General features: G+C 35.6%; 1 protein-coding gene across 1 annotated transcript in view; it reads right to left on the bottom strand.

Moving 5' to 3' along the window:
- The window catches only part of wash1 (WAS protein family homolog 1), a 162,137-nt gene that overhangs the window by 112,003 nt on the left and 29,307 nt on the right, over positions 1 to 20,827 (bottom strand). Inside the window, exons 2-3 of the mRNA XM_039760651.1 lie at positions 18,300 to 18,440; positions 10,338 to 10,449 (exon numbers count right to left, since the gene is read on the bottom strand). Of these exons, the coding sequence (XP_039616585.1) occupies positions 10,338 to 10,449; positions 18,300 to 18,439 (252 nt within the window). The 5' untranslated portion in view covers position 18,440. The remainder of the gene's footprint in view (positions 1 to 10,337; positions 10,450 to 18,299; positions 18,441 to 20,827) is intronic.

Raw genomic sequence — 20,827 nt, 5'->3', positions numbered from 1 at the left:
TGGCTACTTATTGTATTCAGAAATGTCACGCTGTTTGTTTTTTATTCTAGTGGCTTTATTATATTTCATTTGTACAATGCATTTCAATAAAGACAAAAGAAGAAAACTACTATCATAAATGCTGGAGCTAGACAAGCTTGTTGCTACGGCTTTTTCTACTATAATGATTTGTTAAAGAATTAGTGCAGCTGCTGAAGATTTAACTTTAGTTCATGGTTGGTTGAAAATATTACAGGCAGCCTTTTAATCCCATTTTGTAGCATCACACAAATGATTACCTCACAGTACCCTCTGCAAGAAGCATGGCCCCAGCTCTCATAGTTGGCTGGCAGATTATCATTATGTTTCTCTCTGCACAGGCTGCTATTCCAGACCATGTGATATAGTGACAGTAGGAAGGCAAGTGGAGAGAATTAAAATTTTTAAATCAATTTTGAATATTAAACTTGAGGAAGCTTTGAAGTATCTTCTAAATTCAGATCCATTTGTAACACTCCTAGTGAAATATAGCTCAAATTCTCTAACTAAATTCCCATGGACGCTGAAGTAAAACACAGAGTAGAAATCAATCTGGTATGCAGCACAATACACAACTTCTAGACAGAGAGATACAAAACTTAATGACAAACAGGGTGTCAGACAGTAGCGGTGCTACTACAGATTAAAACTTCAACTCCCTGCAGTCCCTACAGTGGCTCTGATTGGTCTTCTGCAAAGGGGCCAGTGACCAAAAGGAAAATAGGTATTTTGTATTTGATGTTCCTGTCTGCCTGCATTCTGTTGGGTTACCTGTACTTATTCGTTTGCCCCTGATCATTTTTTGGTTGGGATCTGGATTGTCTGCGGTCTGCCTGTTACTTGAGGACTGTCTGGGGATTTATGGAAATCCTGTGAATAAAGGAGCACTTCTGAACCCGTCTACCCGTTTTCATCGTTTCAGGAACTAATATTAGGACTACCTTTACATTCCCATTCAACGGCCAGATCTCTGGACTATCTATCTTCAGCATTACATTTCATCCGTTGCAATTTTTCATGGACTTTACTGTGTGTGTTTTGTTGTACTAAATGTATAATCGCCATAAGGGGAATGGGGTGGGATCGTTGCTTTCATTATTAGTGTTACTACATTCTTTATTTGCTATTTTATTTCTGTTGGATTTTTGTCTCTGTTTGTGAGTGTGTGAAGGTCGGGCCAAGGCTGGGGGTGTCCCTGGAATCTCCACTATAAAAATAAATAAATCACCGTCTCCTTGACGGTATGAATCTTAGTGTCACTGGACTGCTACAAGATTACATGACTAAGAAACACAAGAGATGATAATTTATACGACTCTTTGCAGACTTTTTCAGATTCAGATTTCCAATGCAGATTTGCCAGATCTGAGAGCCAATAACAAGCAATTATAATTAAGGCATTCCAGGTACAACAATCTTGGGTCTGTTATTTTTCTTTTTACAATTATTCATTTCCAGTGAGAGTTGGACTCCGCCAGGGCTGCCCTTTGTCTCCGATTCTGTTCATAACTTTTATGGACAGAATTTCTAGGCGCAGCCAGGGTGTTGAAGGGGTCCGGTTTGGTGGACTCAGGATTGGGTCACTGCTTTTTGCAGATGATGTTGTCCTGTTTGCTTCATCAGGCCATGATCTTCAGCTCTCTCTGGAGTGGTTCGCAGCTGAGTGCGAAGTGGCTGGGATGAGAATCAGCACCTCCAAATCCGAGACCATGGTCCTCAGCCGGAAATGGGTGGAATGCCCTCTCAGGGTTGGGGGAGAGATCCTGCCCCAAGTGGAGGAGTTCAAGTATCTCGGGGTCTTGTTCACGAGTGAGGGAAGAATGGACCTTGAGATTGACAGGCGGATCGGTGCGGCATCCACAGTGATGCGGGCTCTGCATACGGCTCAGCTCTCAATTTACCAGTCGATCTATGTTCCTACCCTCACCTATGGGCATGAGCTGTGGGTAGTGACCGAAAGAACAAGATCATGAATACAAGCGGCTGAAATGAGTTTCCTCCGCAGGGTGTCTGGGCTTTCCCTTAAAGATAGGGTGAGAAGCTCAGTCATCCGGGAGGGCCTCAGAGTAGAGCCGCTGCTCCTCCGCATCGAGAGGAGTCAGATGAGGTGGCTCGGGCATCTGATCAGGATGCCTCCTGGACGCCTCCCTGGTGAGGTGTTCCGGGCACGTCCAACCGGGAGGAGGCTCCGGGGAAGACCCAGGACACACTGGAGGGACTATGTCTCCCTGCTGGCCTGGGAACGCCTTGGGATTCTCCCGGAAGAGCTGGAAGAAGTGGCCGGGGAGAGGGAAGTCTGGGCCTTTCTGCTTACGCTGCTACTCCCGCAATCCGACCCCGGATAAGCGGAAGATGATGGATGGATGGAAACACAAGACATCACATAGACAAACTTCCCTTCTGGTGGCAAGGTCATTCCTTCTTTTCTTAAGACAGCATTATATGCATTACATTGTACAATGAGTATAATTGTTGTCAGTTCTCACACACAAGCCCATCTCTACAATTTAAGACAAAATAAAACCTGTGATTTTGTCAGGGTGATTCGCAGGCTGGTCAGGTTGTGGCACTAGTCATTAAACTACATGACTAGCCATCACTGGAGCATGGTGTAATGTCCACAGATTTACTAAAATTATGTGAATTAAATCTCCAACTAAAAATCTCTTGAAAAGTCATTTAGTGTGATTGCTGAATTATATGTAACATATAAATGTTTTTTTACAACTGACTCCCTGGTCAATTGCAGGCAAGCTTTAGTCCAGATCTCTGTGTACACAGTAAAAAATAATGGTTTTCACATTGTTTTAAAACTCACTACACCGGTCAGTGCTCTTTTTTTGTTTACTATTTGTACCTGTGCAAATTATTGTGACCCACCTCTTAATACTGTTACACATTGTATTTTCTGCCCAATGCTATTAAAATTGTCTGCTGCTTTTAAAACACACATATTTCAAAAACAAAATTAAAATACAAATTAAATGGCCAAAATGGACTCATAATATTGTTAAAAAAGAAAAGAAAAAAACACTTAAGACATTCCAAGTATCACAGAAACTTAATAATGAACTGCTATGGAAGCTAATATACATTCTGACAAAGAAGTATATGAGAAAAAAAAAAATTCATATATGTATATAAAAAAGTAATGAATGTAATGCAGAAAGAAGTAGAAATAAGCTCTGTGTTTAAAGATTAAAATATAAGAATCAGATATTCTGTAGGTACTACCGTGTTTTCCCAAAAAGAAGACCTACTCCGAAAATAAGCCCTAGCATAATTTTCAGGCTGCTCTGTAATATAAGCCCTTCCCCAAAAATAAGCCCTAGTCAAGTTCGTCAGCTGAAAAGTAAGGAGCCGAAGGCCAGGTTTATACTTCACGCGATGCAACTTGTGTGCCCGAAACATCCATTAAATTCCAAGGACATCTTACCACAATATCTCTGAAAATGATGTTTAATGATTACATCCATCAATTCAGGGATGCACCCATTCCAGCAGCATCATGGCAAGACAGAAACAAAATCCTTGGACAGGCATCAGCTCATCACAAGGTGAAAACAAGCACACGCATACACTAGCGTCATTGTAGCTTCACCCAATGTCCAAACCTTCATGTCTTTGGATAGAAAACTGAGCACACTGTGGAAATCCACCAGGAAAACATGCAAACTCCAGGCAGGGATCACAAGGGACGTGACTCCCTGCGAGAAAGCAGCACTACCGCTCTTCCACCATGCCACCCCCATATGTGTAACTATTAACAGTATTCATTATTTAAACAAAGTTAATGATTTATCTGTAAAATGTAACATACATATTTTAATGTATTTCATCATGAAAGTGATATCAGGTATAAATCTAAGAATTCTAAATATACAGAGAGCTGGAATATTATAAATGTAATGTGTTCTGTGTGGCAATCTACTGCTGCTTGATGCAGAAGCACATAGCGATTTAACAACTGGGTCGCTTTAAAGATGTCGTTTACAACGGTCTGCTTTAATGATAAACTACAAGGTTAAAGTGGACATTTCAAGGTTAAAATCGAAATTTCCACTTTAATCACAAAATAGACATTTTCATTATATTCTTATTCATATGCAACGCTTCAAAATAAAAGCAACATGAATACATTTGTAGGCCGGCATTTTGCTTTACCATATCAAACATCGAAGAACGCACATTGATCCTGGAGTTTCCTAAAAGCGGCTGGAGTAGCAAGAAATTCAGGCTAGAATTCAGGGTTTGAATGTGGAAAGTTATGACAATATTCCAGAAGAAGATGACACAACTGTATTTGGATAAATGTATATTGTACATGAATAAATATAAGATATCCCCTGAAAATAAGCCCCAGTGCACCTTTTGGAGCAAAAATTAATATAAGACTTATTTTCAGGGAAACACGGTAGGTGCATTCAAGACTAAAAAACCCTAAGGGGTGATAAGATTTGCCACTACTGCTTAAAGAAATGAAAAATGTTATTTATAAATCATTGAAACTGATTACGGAATAACGTCAATCTAGTAGAAAACTGTTGAATTATCTTTAGTCTTGAACCAAGACGGCTTTGTGCAGAGCCGATTTCAGGTCTATTATTCTTACCTGGACAAAGCTGGCAGCACTGTGAGGATTATGTTTTCTGATTTCACCAGTGCCTTCAATACTATCCAGCCATTCATGTTAAGGGGTAAACTCAGAGATATGCAGGTGTATGAGCCTATGGTATCCTGGATAATGAACTATCTGTCAGACCATAGTTTGTGAGACTCAAGAACTGTGTTTCTGATATGGATCAGTGAGCAACACAAGGAACATCCTGCCTCCTTAAAATTCTCAGAGGATTCCGTACATATGGGGTGTATTGATAAAGGGGAGAGAGAGTATATGAGTCAGGTGGAAAAAGTTTGTTTCTTAGTACAGAAAGAATTGTCTACACTAAACAGCAACAAAACAAACAAACATTCTCTATGTCTGGTCACTATTCAGGTAATGGATATAGAGATAGTACACTACTATAGTAATAAGTACTTGTTGGTCCACATCAATGACAGGCTGGACTGGTCTCATAACACAGATAAACTATATAAGAAAGGGCAGAGTCGTGGGAGACTGCATTTCTTTAATGTGGGGTGTGACATCCTTCACATCTTCAACAACACTGTTATTGGCCAGTGTGATTTTCTACGCTGTGGTGTGCTGGGCCAGCAACATCACTTCAAGAGAGACCATCCGAATCAAACTAATTAAAAGGGAAGGCTCATTTATGTGAGACACTCTGGACACAGGAGATAATTAAAACAAAACTTAGTGCCATTATGAATAATACTGTATGTCCTCTCTTTCTCTGACATACTAACACTGTGTATTTTCATCCAATGAATTATTCAGCAGAACTGTGTCAAGAAACGCTATTGGGGCTCCTTCATACCAGCAGCAATACACTTATATAACACCTCACTGTGACTGTCAAGTCATAAATTGTATTTTCTAATTTTCTTCCTTTTTAGTCATTCTGGTGTGTGTTCAAGCTATAGTGCATGTGTCTGTGTATATATGGGTTGGTCTAATTATGCAATTTTCATTATGCTGTAACTTAAGTTTATTACATAGAAAATCACAAGAAAAATACAGGACCATCGAGAAGTGTGCGAAATGCCGACATGAAGAATTGTCTTCGTGCGGAACTGGATTCATCCCCACATAAATCAAAGTCATCCAGATGATCTGGATGTGCATAATTAGATCTGGACCACCCTGTATTTATTTATTAATCTACCTATTTATATATTTTTAAGGAGCTTTTGTAAAAAGTCCAATTTCACTCATCCTGGGGAAAAATAAAGTTAGTTTGCTCCATCTATCCATACATCCACTTATTCATCTATTCCACCAAAGAACTTTTATTTATAAATGAACAGACTACTAAATCATGTATCTGAAGCAGAAATCTTGACATTCTTTAAAGATTATCTGAATGACTTATTGTGACATCTTATCCATTACCTATTCAAAGAAACCAGATGGACTGAATGGTCTCCTCTTGCTTGTGAAAAGTTCTTATGATCTTACATATTGACAACCTTTGCTACCTGGCTTTGCCTGGGAAATTTCCTAAGACAACAGTGTTACACCAGTCCTTGTACTTTAAAATTTGGCAAAATGAAATTTGCCTTTGATTACTCTTTGCCCCAAATGATGTAGTTTGAAATGCTTTCTTATAGCACTGAAAAAATGTTCCAAGTCCAGGTGTAAACCAAATACTAACCTTTTAATAGGCTCTGGTAAGTTTTTAAAAGATGATAATTTGATTTTTCCGCTTTTGCAGCACATTCATAGTGGCTCATTGGTCAATTTCAATGTACAATATAAAGAATTTAAATCTATGTATCAATGTAATCTCATTTAAATTAAATCATGTACTGTAATATACATCTTTAGGTCATGTAAGATTTAAAAAATATCAATGGCTTATGCCAGTACTTTCTAAATTTCCTTTAATTAACTACAAAACTACCATTTTAATTATCCCCAGGTTTGGAATGTATGAAATGTTTTAATGAACATGGAAAGAGTAATATGGGAATGGTCACTCTCTAGGCCAGGTGGTCACCACTTTTTGGCTCAAAAATAATGGTGGTAGGTGAAGTCCTAGAAACCAATTATGCTTGTTTCTCATAAGGAAATATTGGTGGTGTAAGAAAAGCCACAGGAAGGGAGCAATTTTGATTTTGGAGACAGATAATTATGAGAAATGTGAAAAATGAACGCTGTGATAAGAAATTGTAATAAACACAAAATACGTCAAACAAAAGGAGTTCAATTCTTTCAACTGAGATGGTTTTGTGTTCTATGCAATTAGTCTTATTCTGATTGCTCATCCAGAGTGTGTTTTCTGAAGAGAGACTATGTTTTTCTTCACAATAACAACAATATCAGCATTTAAAAGCCAGACACCATAAGAATTTCTTTTTTAGATTCATAATCAATGTGTGAATTATAATTAAACTCATCATTGCAATTTTTGAGTCAAAACGTATATCTTTTTTTGTCTGTTCACTTTAATATGTTTTTGTGTATATGTGGCAACCACAACCCTGTTACTCTAGGAATTTTTTAATACACATATAGCGGATTCTGATTGTGTCTAATATTGGCTATATTTCTAGTATGTCACTTACTTACATTTCCTTCTTTTATTAGAAAAGTTTTGAGATAATACGGTCACAACAGATATGCAAGAAAAGTACTTGATTGCGATGTTTAGTGTAACCAATTGTGAATTTGAGCAAGATCAACAGTAATAATAGGTTTGTAATTAAACATCAAAATGACTTATGCATAAAAGCTACTGTGGAGTGTAATCTTTATCTGGCAGACTGTTTTCTTAAATTTAACAAATAATACATCACTTGTAAAAAAATTTTGATGCAGCTAACAATTCACAAGTGGCAGCGTAGGTTGAGGGTCTTTTGCATATCATTCGTATACATTACATCATTATTATAATCCTTCGATATAAAAGCGGTCGGATTGTCCTTCCGTCCCGTGAGTTCTACGCAGGCGCGGAGTTTCACACAAGCCCCATCCACTTTGCAATGCACGATGGAATTTATAGTTTCGTTTTTCCAGGTAAAAGATGATTTTCTACTCCAGACTGTGCGATATCTTCTTACTATATAAAAGCGGTCAGGATTGTCCTTCCGTCCCGTGAGTGGAAAGCGTAGCGGTATTCTGCTTATCACAGACTTACTACTTGCAGCTTGTGGTATGAAGCGACATGATGTGAGCAGAGTTCTGGTGCTCCCATCATTCCCTTGCTTTTGTGCGCAATGCGCTGGAAAAATAGACAAAATTATGTCTCTGGAAATATTTAATGTTGATGGAGTACAAATGCCACACCGAGTAGTAAATATCAGGGGGGTTCAAAAGGGCGACCTCAATATAAAAAAAAAGTTAAAATTTCATCACAAAAATAACAGAAACTATGAGTATTAAAGTAATACAGCTCAAATGCAATATAACCAAATTAATGAGTTTGTATAAAATACCAAATTGATCTACATATTTAATTGCCTTAAGAAGTGGTCAACTTAAAAGTCGGTCGCCTTAAAAGGCGGGTCAGCCTAGTTGTCACTATTTGTGTTATAAGATAAATTTTGTTATTACACCTACTGTCTCACTACAAATTGGACAATTTGATGCCAAATGTCCAAACCTAACACATTTATACCATACTCATACAAGGACAATAAAATAAGCAATTTCCATCCCTCTTTATACTTTTTATAGGGTGTGGAATTTGCATGTTGTCAGTTAAAAGGGATTCCATTATAATTGATCAAAATCAATATACAACTTGAAACAGATGTTGTTTATGGAAATAACAGCTTTTTAGAAGCACTTTCCTCCTTCCTTCAACTTCACAGTTCAATGGCGTGTGTTTTTCCTGTGTAAGACACCTCCCCTTCTTCTCCCATCATTCCACTCTATTGGCCTACACCACTCATCTGCTGGAAACCTTCACTTGCATCTACTGGTACACTGTTTAGAGGCCACCAGCACTTTCTTTTTGGGTTTCTGTCAGTGCTGAACAACACGTTAGCATAGCGTACTTGAAACATTATTATTATGGACAAATATGGACCAATAAAAAAAACATGTTGGTTAATTTTCTTTTTCCTGTCACCTAATTTCAATAAAACTTGTAATAATTCTGGATTATGGGATTACGGAAAAAAGTGTTTGTGAGACTATGGAGCATTTAGCTCTTTTATTGTTGGGGAGTTCTAACCCTTAAATATTGATATATAAAATGTCCTTTCTTAGCAGATATTTACTACTCTAGATGTGCCATCCTGCCAAATTTCAGCATTTGAACTAAATGAGAAATAATGTTTTTGCTGATGAGTAAGTGAGTGAGTATGTCAATCAGTTATACTGTATTATATTATATTAGATAGATGTGTATATATATAGGGTGTCCCAAAGTCACTATACACTACCTTTTTTCTATTTCATTCCCGGTATCATTCAGAGAGACTTAAGCCATCAGCATATGACAACTTAGGCTTTGCAGTTTTTGTAAGTGTATTATTCCCTTAATCATGGCGCCCCCTCCCCACTTTACCAGGTTAGTCAGAGATTTCCTGAACATCAAGTTTTCTGACCGATGGATTGGTCAGAGGGGTCTCCTCAAATGGGCTCCGCGCTCCCCTGACCATACACCTTGTGACTATCTTTTGTGGGGCTATATCAAAAGCAAGGTGTATGCCACTAAGTCCCGTAACCTGTCACAGCTTGAGGAAAGAATCCACACGGCCTGCAGCAAGCTCGGGGAAGAGATGCTGCAGAACGTCGGGGAGGCTTACGTCCGAAGGTGGCTGAAAGTTGTCGAAAATGGAGGCGCTCATGTGGAGGTATACGACTATTCTTCATTGGAAAATGATGGCAAGCCTAGCAAGTAAAACTGCAAGACTCCTTTGTTGATGCTAGAAATATTAATAAACTCAGTTTCTTGTGTAATTTTTAGGAATTTATTAAAAGTGTGTAGTGACTTTTGGGACACCCTGTATAATTTTTATATACACATACATACATATATATACATACATACATATAGATTTCACATTTTTTCAGTTAAGTCTAGCCTGCAATAAAGATATTACTTGTACAAAATATTTTTCCTCCTTGTAAAGTTTCCGTTATAAATTACAGAAATTCTGCTATTGTTTCCAGTTAATCATTTCTATTTGCTCATTGATATTAAAAAAATTAACTTGCTCAGCATGAACAAGAGATACTATTAACAACAGGAAATTTATTTATAGCTGTAGTGTATTTTTTTTAAGTTTTTAATTGTGATTAGATACTGAAATGGCTGAGGAAGACACTTTCAGAATGTTTCCATGTGAACAAAATAACATTTTTCATATAATGTGAATTAAGCATAATGTGTTTAATAAGCAAGCCATGTTTGCTTCTTCAGAAAAGAGTGATACTGCCACTGCCTCCTTGTTGGTGATATAAATAGCATAAATATACACAGTGTTTAAAAATGGCTATAAAGGCCTGACATAATTTTTAAATAAAATGTTAAGCTCTGAGTTTTCATTTTTGACAAATTGGTCTTTCGTTTAATACTTATTTAGATATTTACCTTCGGTAATATGTTAATAAATATATCTTACATTTTTCCTGTTTCCAAATCTATAACCTTCACGTCAGAGACATTAAGCAGAAAAGAAAAAAAAAAAAAGGTCAAATGTGCATTAATATGAAATGCTCTTGATTCATTCTTTCAAAATCATACCTTAATTGCCTTCCTGCTCCCTTTAATTTTATCAATACGGGCTTGGGCAAGCTTTATGCGGTCTGTAACTGCCTGTAGATGGTTCCGATTTTTTTCGACATTAAGGGAAACCCTGAAAAACAATAAGAAATTTTAACTTTTTCTGAGCAGTTTTATTTGCAAAAGTGCTGCTGTATAAAGAAAACATTAAATAAAAAAATGGTGTTTAGAAATTTAACAAACAATAAAATAATGTACATCTGTATTGTTGTTATGCTAAAACACCAAAACAAAAATATCACACAGAATCTAATTAAAGAAACATGTTTTATTTTCAGAAAGAGGCATTATATGATTAAAGCTAGTTCTAACTATGTGTAAAAGTCAGTGTTACGCAAAGATCATCCATGTGCCTAAAAGCACTTGTCTCTTGTAGACATTTAAATGTATTTTTCATAAAATGAGGTATACAGTAAAGAGTATACACAAATATGTTGTATCAGAAGTTCTACTTTCCCTTTTAATTTGAAACACTGTAAACACACCTTCATTGATTATTAGTTGATCATTTTACTGTGAAAAAGTATATTTCCAAAAAGTCTCCTCTGAAAAGCATTTTATAACCCTATTCAACTGACCATGTCAATCAAAGGGTCTTCAACTATTAGCCTTTTCACCCTGGAAATTATTATTATTTTCTACTAACTGAACACAGCTGTTTACACTATAACTCCTGCATATATCACAACAAGGGTGTCTATGTAGCTGTCTTTCATTTTTGTCCTTAGGTTAACCTATTTACATTCCTTTACACAAATCTCTTACTAATCACTACTTCTGCTTCATTTTAAGCAAAAAATAGTAGATGCACCCATCTACTATTCCTCCAAAAAGACGACCTTGCCTATTTATTTATTCATTTATTTAATCAAGAGTGCCAAATTTGCAACTTGCATCACTGTCAGAATTATTTAAAATACAAGATGAAAAACACAACATCTTGTTAACAGAATATACCTGTAACTACTAATCTATATTTAAATTACCTTAAATGATTTGCAGGAAAAATTCATAAAGGCTCTCCTAAATATTTCCTGCCTTACAAATGAAAACCTAATCTTCTTCTTTTACTTTTTTTCTAGCTCACACTTCAAGGGAGTTTAATAGTTGGAGTGGCAGATCTAATAAGAGATGAAAAGGGCAGGAGAATAACATCTGATTTGGCTATAAATTATGATCACATAGTACTGATGGGGGATTTTAATGTACACATTGATGTGAAAACACACTTTTAGCAAATGTTTTACTTATTTGTTAAATTCAGTAGGATTTTGTCAGATTGTCAAAGGTCCAACTCATAATCATAACCACACATTAGATTTAATTATAACTTACAAAGTTGAAATTCAAAATTTAAATATTACTCCATTAAATTATTTCCGAACACTACTTAATTACATTTGATTTAGTCCTGCCCTTGCCAACGCACTCACAAATTAAAACAAAGACAGTGCAACATCTAGATTGTAATTCTGCTTCAAAATGTATAGGTACTTTGAGTAAGTCGAGTGTAATTGTGGAAAACCATTTAGATCAGTTAACATCAAATGTAAACGTGGAAAACAATTTAAAACAGCTAACTTCACATTATAATGTGACCTTGAGAAATGCTCTGGACACAATGGTTCCCCTTAAAACAAAAATGATCAAAGCACATAGAAACTCTCCCTGGTTTAATGAAAACACTCGAGCTCTTAAATTAGAGTGTTGAAAACTGGAGTGCAGATGGAGAACAACACAGCTACATGTCTTTCAAAATGCATGGACAGAGAGTGTTAAAAAATATAAAAAAGCTCTCTTTAAAGCTTGCTCAGAATACTATTCTACAATAATAGCTAGCAATAATAAAATCCTCAGGTACTGTTTAGAACAGTGGCTAAATTAACAAATAAACAGGATTCTAAGAAATTAATTCATGCATTTATTTCTAGTAGGACTGACTACTGCAATGCGGTGTTCATTGGATGTTCAAACTGTTCTTTATACAGCCTCCAGTTAATCCAAAATGCTGCTGCAAGAATTATTACAAGAACAAGAAAATACAAACACTTAACTCCAGTTCTTAAATCCTTACACTGGCACCCGGTTAAGTTTATTAAAAAAATTTCGAAATCCTCCTTTTAACATATAAAGCATTAAAAGCCAAGGTCCGGCTTACTTGTCTGAACTTATCATAGACAACTAGACATATTCAAAAATTTTCTGAAAATGGTATCTATGCCTATAAAACCCTGCTACATGTGATGTTTAGTGTTAAAATGCTGTATGGAAATTTATAAAATGGAATTCCTGGATTGATTTAATTAAGTTGACTATCCTCCCTAATTTACTAATGGGAAGTACAGTATGTAATAAATAGCAGTCAATTGCCAAGATGATTTCCAGTGTCTTCATTGCACTTTGACACACCTATATTCAATCATCCAGGTCAGCGCCAATAATTCTGGCTAGGTGTCTAGTAAACCATTGGAGCTTTTTAAATTTTGATTGCTCAGAAAATTAATTGAGCCAAAAGTGATGACAGACTGGATGGTACTGTGATAAGAATGAGATTCATATTCACTTTGAAATGTCTGAGATTAAGAAACAAGTATGGATTATATTTAGAATATATTATTTGCATATTAAAGGATAAGTTCAGGACTTTTCAAGTCAGTTAATTATTTGCAATCATGGTATATATTATTTTCCCATATTAAATTGCATTCTAAAGTGAAGCATATTTTATATATTAAAAAAATAACTATGCTGCACTTTTATAATGAAGGCGGTTACCAGGGTTATAAAAAAGCCTTATACATTCATTTTTCAAGTCAAAATGTTAAGAGTATTGACCCACTAGAGATTACAAACATCATACCTGTGTTGTTAGGTAAAACAACACAAAGTAAAAAGTAAAAAAAACAAACCAATGTTGTGAGCTTCAGCCATTTTAAAATGAGACTTCATTTTTGCGCCACTATTTCTGCCTCAGATGCATAGATTCACCAGAGAAAGTCACTGCTAAGTGCTGTTATTGACGTTATTGACTGCTGATGCCCAGATGTACATTTCTGTCTCTGTTCTGTTAGTAACTGGACAATAATAACTCAACAAAGCACACCTAAGATCACTTAAATTTTTTACAGCAATTTATTTCTTGATTAAACAAAATACTGCCTGCTGCTGATAGACTAATAATGCATGCATGTGCTTTAGTGAGAGAAAATATTGAGTATACACGCAGGAGACAACCAAGCAACAAGAACTGAACGGACGTTAAAGTCATCCATCTGTCTTCCAAGCCTGCTTATCTAGGGCGAGGTCATGGGGCAGCTGTACCCTATCCCAACAAATATCGGACGCAAGGCAAAAAAAAATCCCTGGATGGGGTAGAAGGCTGGGTCCCTTAGATGGGCCCTTATTCAGATTAAATGGCTGCAGAGTTATAAATCAGAAGTACAAACTACTGCACCATGAGGGCTTCAAATAATAAATGAAAAAGGTTAGTGTTTTATGAAAATTAAACAAATGTACCATGCAAATGTAATTCTACAAGGACAGCTATAACAGTATTAATAAAAAATTTTAGGTAAACCCAACCACAAGCCTACAATTTAAAAAAATAAATAAATAAAAAACACAATGTAATGCATAATATCCTAAACCAGGCCTATTCAAATGGCGGCCCAGAAGCAACCCCCAAGTGGCCCGGTCTGTGGTCCCACCAGGGCTCAACCAAAAAATAGGCATTGGCGTTTATCATTTCAACATAGTTCGCCAGTTGCAAATCAAATCATTGAAACTTTAAACTAATTATATTGTAATATACAAAAGGCAATTTTTTTATTGTTAAGTGGATGTGCTGTTAACATGTGTCAAAATGGGCTCCCCTTGCGTATTTGTGAGCCGCATAAAGGCTAGTTTACATCCTATGCTGGGTATGAGGGAATCATAGCAAAAATGACTTGGAAACACCTGCGAGAAAATACGTGTAAGTACACGCGCTGTTGATGGTACGGCCATGTATTCCAAATGGTGAATTTCAATGAGAGGCTGATTCCGCTTGTGTCAGAATAATGAATGAAGGGCTAAATATGATGCAACCAGTCATCAAAACAAAAGGTAGGCATGCAAACCATTTGAAATTCATCTGCCCATCATATAGGTCCACTGTTATGAATATATCTGTGCCCTGTGGAATTCAGTTGTCCGTTATGATTTGGAACGGCACACTGAGGGTGTGATTGTCACCGATCTCCTTGTGTTCACATATCTTTGCATACCATTTCTCTTTTAATTTAAAGCATACTCCATGCAAAATGCCAGCCTGTCCATCAGTAAACAAGTAGAAGCAATAGCCTGTCCGCTGTTTCGGTAAGCATAGTGATGTGATGAAGTCTGCATTTTAAGGTTGAAGGTGTATTACAGTCATTTTACCGGGTTGCTCTGCGATTGATGGCGGACAGTAAACTTTGTTAAAATAGTGTCAAAAATGCCACTTTGTTAGTTGTTACTTCAGTCGTTGTCGCATGTGTACTATATGTTCTGTTACCAATAAATTCTTCAATGGGAGCTCATAAAAAAAGAAGCATGGAAAATAAGCTTTAGTAAAAAATAAATAATAATAGTAATAATTAAAATTAATAATTAATTATGAGACACTCTAGAACTCTGTATAAAGACATTTTAAAGATAAATCATTAAAATAAATGTACCAATCCACTTTAATGGCATATATGTGCACTAGGCTGACCCGCCTTTTAAGGCGACCGACTTTTAAGCTGACCACTTCTTAAGGCAATTCAATATGTAGATCAATTTGATATTTTATACAAACTCATTAATTTGGTTATATTGCATTTGAGCGGTATTACTTTAATATTTGCAGTTTCTGTTATTTTTGTGATGAAATTTAAACTTTTTTTCTATATTGAGGTCGCCCTTTTCAACCCCCCTGATATTTACTACGCGGTGAGGCATTTGCAATCAGCATTAATTATTTCCAGAGACATAATTTTGCCTATTTTTCCAGCACATTGCGCACAAAAGAAAGGGAACGATGGGAGCACCAGAACTCTGCTCATATCATGTCGCTTCGTACCGCAAGCTGCAAGTAGTAAGTCTGTGATAAGCGGAATACCGCTACACTTTCCTCTCACGGGACGGAAGGACAATCCCGACCGCTTTTATATAGTAAGAATGAAGAAGAAGATATTGCACAGTCTGGAGTAGAAAATCATCTTTTACCTGGAAAAACGAAACTACAAATCCCATCGTGCATTGCAAAATGGACAGGGCGTGTGTGAAACTCTGTGCCTGAGTAGCACTCACGGGACAGAAGGACAATCCCGACCACTTTTATATAGAAGGATATGCCTTCTTTTAAACATATACTCAGGTAGATTTGTTTTTCTGGGGGGACAGGGAAACAATTACAACAGGAAAGTCATTGTTGTGGAACTCAGATTTCACCACTGTCACATGAGTGATTAAAGCTATGTGAATAAAATAGTTTTAAGTTCTACGAATCATGACCACCCATTTGATTTTATGCACTTTGAGATGTGCCTGGGTCAGATGTGAGCAAGATATTTATTTTTTTATTTCAAACGTGGAAAAAAGATATTGCTACTACCGCAGATTCTGTTCAGTTACAGCTTTTATTTGTTGTGGTTTTTATATTTTTGATGTTACCATATGTAAAAGGGTAACAATGAATAAACATTACTTGTTTTTAAATACATTCATTTGTGTTGATTTAAAATTTGACATTACTTGTTGCTTATTGCCTGCTGAAAATGTGTGGCCCAGCTAAATTTCTTGTTTTGAAATTGTAATTGAACAACCCTGTCCTAAACCATGAACTTGAAAAACAAATTATAAATAATTAAAATTATGGCTGGAGAATGAAATTTCTAACCTTGCTCACAACATAAATCCACTTCCTGTGTTTGTGAGATCACAATGCTAAAAACTTAATTTCTCTCTGAAACTTGTAAATGTCATGTGGCTCACTTATGTTACCATGGCAGCAAGCTTAAACTGTGCAATGAAGCTACACATACAAATAAGGGATTCATATTAATGTGCATCTGCAGATAAATTAATTTACTTTTATATCTAAAATAGTCTAAAATGCAAAGTGTTATTTAATGCCAACTACTCTTTGAATGACATTATACAATTTCTTGCATTTGAGATGCTTTCACTGGGGTTTCTGGCGAATACAGATTTTTGCAATGTTAAATTATGCCGGGAAATCAAAAGTGATACAAAGGTGAATACATTATAAAACTGCATTTTTAGTATTTGCAGTTACACTGTAACTTTAGCTGATAATTCAATAGAAAACATTCTGTTGTCATAAGAGCATATAACTTTGCCTCAAGCATAACACACCAAAAATTTTCAGGGAGATACAATAGTGAAGTATATTTCATATATTATAGCTCCTTATAACATTTCATACATTATAGCTCCTTATAACAAAAGTACCTCATTTATTAGACTCCAGATTGTTTGCTCTTATAAAGCTGTCACCACTACTATCTGTCTGTAGCAAGAAAACAGAGAAACCATGTAAAGAGGTTTCCAGTTGTACTATCACATCATGTAGGAACCAGATGCTCATTCTTACTACACATGAACTCCTTTGGGAACTGTATTTAGTTAAATCATTGATCATCACATTATCTTTCTTTATATTTATATTAATACTGCCAGGAGACAAGAGAGTGCTACTTGTAATGGAACTTCAGGCAATTTCTCATTTATTTTCCTTTTCCATTAAAAACACAATTATGGAGCTGTGATTCTGTGAGCCGTGACAGTGAGGTGTCATTGCCTCAGTTGAGCCTATACTAAGTGACATGAATTCCTAACAGCTTCCATTAGAGTTTGAAAAGTGGTGGGGGAGGCTGTTAACTCACGCATTGCTACTGGCCCTAAAAATATTACTGTTGTAGTATGTCTCCTTGATGTGATATTAGTTTGCACATCAATTTCTTTTTTATTATTTCAGAGATTACACAAATATTACAGGGTCAGGTCACTTTTAAAAAAGAGAGACAACTACAATCGTTTTTTAAAAGTGCATAAATATATATGATTTAATTAGAATTAATTAAAAATTAAAAGGCAACATTTACCAAAGTTTAGATCACCAATTAGTGGCAGACATGGTCCAGAAGTGACCTATGTGCAAGTTTGGTTTTGTCTTGCCCCAAGCCAGGCCTAGCAAGACAGGTAGCAATAGGGGTCAACACTCAAATGAACTGCGCTACCCGAAAATGTTGGAGGAAACAATTTTTAAGTGAATTCAGTACAGCATAAATGCTTAAACATCCCATTCACACTGAATCTTTTCTATATTTCAATAATACGGGAAGGTGCAAAAACAGCAGATTTCATAGTTTTAGAACAAAGTTTTGCAGTAATTTCTCAATGTGCATGTATCTGTGGTTACTGGCAATTTCATCTTTGTTTTGAGTTTATATTGTTTGTTTAGTAAGTGAATTGATCCTTACTTTCCAATAGCTCTGGATATTCCAATCTTGTACTTACACTTGTAAATACTGCTGCAACTCTGTGAAATCAAAATCACATTATGTAGATGAGGAGAAATATGCAGATGAGAATCTTGGGGGTTTGGATGGCCCATGTATGCTGGAGCTGAATAAAAGGAACTAAATAATGTATTACTTAGAATGGAAAAAAAAATAAGAAGATCGGCATCATGGTGGGGAAAGCTCACGAAGACTAGCATTCCCAAGGATGTAAAAGTACTTCACTAGGCATCTCCCCTAGTTAGAGAGCAGGAGTTAGTCCAAGTCCTGGTCAGAAAATACCCAATTACCATTTTTTCGAAGGGGCAATACACCTTGTTTATTACACTGGGAGGCAATGATCAGATAATACTTATTACACAGAAGAAGTCTTTACCTGGTGAAGATGTCAGCCGATATTGTCTCCAGATACTGAAGAGCATCTGCTATTTGGTGAATTGTCTCCTCACGGCGCAGGTCTGGCTGAATCAGTGGAACAGAATAAACCTGTCCTTCAAGAAAGTGCTTCTGTGTCATTCTTCAAAAAAATAAAAAAAAATAAATAATGGGTGTTTTTAAGGATACTTTGAAACATCATCAAAAAACTTAAACAGATAATTGATTACTTCATTTATATTACTATTTATTCCAACGACACCTCAAACTGTCAATAAAAAAGATAAGACTCTAGAACAAACGTTATGGGATTATAACAGACTTCACTGTGTTCATAAGAATTACTGATGAATTCTTTTAAATAACTACTGTTTTTTTTTGTCGAATGCCCCCAAAGGAAATCCCAACATATAATATACCACTTGATGCATGTATACAAGAAGTTGAGCTTTTTGGAGTTTCCTCTTATTTTCAGCTCTCTAGAACCGAAAAATCCACATAAATAGGCCATTTTTAGACCATATATTGAGCAGAAAATTACACCCTTTTGATATAGATTGAACACAGCAAAAATGATCAGATGGTCTTGAAGTTGAGTTCACCCCTTAAGATACAAGGGGTAAGTTACTTGTTTTCACAAAACTTCAAAAAAAGGGGATCAATAATATAGGCATGTGAAGTGTCATTCATGCTATTTTGAGGCTGCTGATGATGAATATGACAATATTTTTAGTATCCGATTATTTACTGGTGGTCCCATCCCTCTAAAAGCCATTCTGAAAAGGATACAAATGACAAATTTAAAAAATAAGCACATGGGGTATTGTTTTAGACTGTTTCAAGGTCAGTGATTACAAATATGATGTTATTTTTGATCCTTTACAAGGGATCAAGCCCTCTATTGACCTCTATCAGAGAGTTAAAAAAGAAAATGTGTTACTATTGAGAATACTTAGGCTTTAAACATTTAAATTGAAGCACACATTTTAACATTTCAAATATATCACTTAGCTATTGTGGTTTATTATGTACTTCTACCAGATGACGTAAATCATTATATTTCTTATGAAGACCATGAATTAGGACGGCTTACACAAACTGAGACATTTAATTAGTAATGTTTTTCTATTGCAAACCCATACATCTATTTTCCAGTTTCAACTACTGATTTAAAATAAATCTAATAATGCAAAGAGTGAGGGGTGGAAACAATGACAATTGGTAGAGAGGTATGAGTAAGAGAGATATAGGCAAGCCAGACATTGTCAATTTAAAATGGGAACATTAAACATAACCTCTCTGATGGAAGGAACTACATAATATGTTTAATGTTGGAAAAATAATGGCTAGATATAGTTAGATATAATCCTGTCAACAACTACCTGGGTGCTGTGCAGTCGGAACTTGAAACAGAGGACAACAAGATGCCTCAATACAGCTCAAGTTGCTGAAAGAAAAGCTAAACATTTCTTGCATGTACGTATTAGTGTATGAGTATACATTGTTTTTAAAAAGACAGTTATGTAGGCTAGTGATATTTGAAGAAAAAAAAAACTTTTTTAATGAATTTTGCAGGTTCCAAAGCACTGAAGTAAACAAGAAATTGTCTTTTCCAGTAATACAACAACATTTATTTATATAGCACATTTTCATACAAAAAAATCTAGCTCAAAGTGCTTTACAAAATGAAGAATAGAAAAATAGAAGACACAATAAAAAATAAATTTATGCCAACATTAATTAACATAGAATAAGTAAGGTCTGATGGCCTGGGTGGACAGAAAAAACAAACAAAAAAAAAAAACTCCAGAGGCTGGAGAAAAAAAATAAAATCTGTAGAGATTCCAGACCAAAATTCTTTAATAATTAAAGAATGAGTAGTTGACACTGAACTTACAATTGGACCAATTAATTTCCATATAAAGCTACGCTATGTAAATTCATTAAAAATAAAAATTGTGCTTTATATTTTGGGGGAAAAAGTAATACTGCACGACCAAAGATCAAGTGGAGAGGAACCCTGCATGAAGACCTCAAGAACATTGACATCAGCTGGCAAAATATGAATATTATCGCTGAGGATCAACCTCGTTGGCAGATGCTTGTTGCCCGATGTGCAGAAATGCACAGGAGGAACTAAGTCTAAGTAAGTAACTTTATATTTTGTATGCATTGCAGTATGAAAAACCTGTATAGGTTGATGAATATTTATGGGAAATAGCAAGGAAAGGTCTTAAATGTGGATATGACTAAAAAGAATTTTTAATGTAAAGCATAAAAATATTTAAATTACTTAAACTCATTAATACTGCCTGAAATTGTGTATTCTCCAAAACTGGATTAGGATTATCTTAAATTTGACACAATTGCATAATTTAGGATTTTGACTGTATTATATAGAGAAAACAGATGGCACATTTGAGCAAAATAATAGGACAGCACCAGCATGGCATTCTGTATCAATTAATGCATTATAGTTAAGTAGTTAAAGAGGTTCTTCTCTGCAAGACTCCTTTCTCTGCCTTTCAC

Source organism: Polypterus senegalus, chromosome 8 (genome assembly GCF_016835505.1).
Source record: "Polypterus senegalus isolate Bchr_013 chromosome 8, ASM1683550v1, whole genome shotgun sequence".
In the NCBI taxonomy this organism is placed as follows: domain Eukaryota; kingdom Metazoa; phylum Chordata; class Cladistia; order Polypteriformes; family Polypteridae; genus Polypterus; species Polypterus senegalus.
The sequence above is the reverse complement of the archived record's forward strand: the minus strand, read 5'-3'. Positions and strand labels throughout refer to the sequence as shown.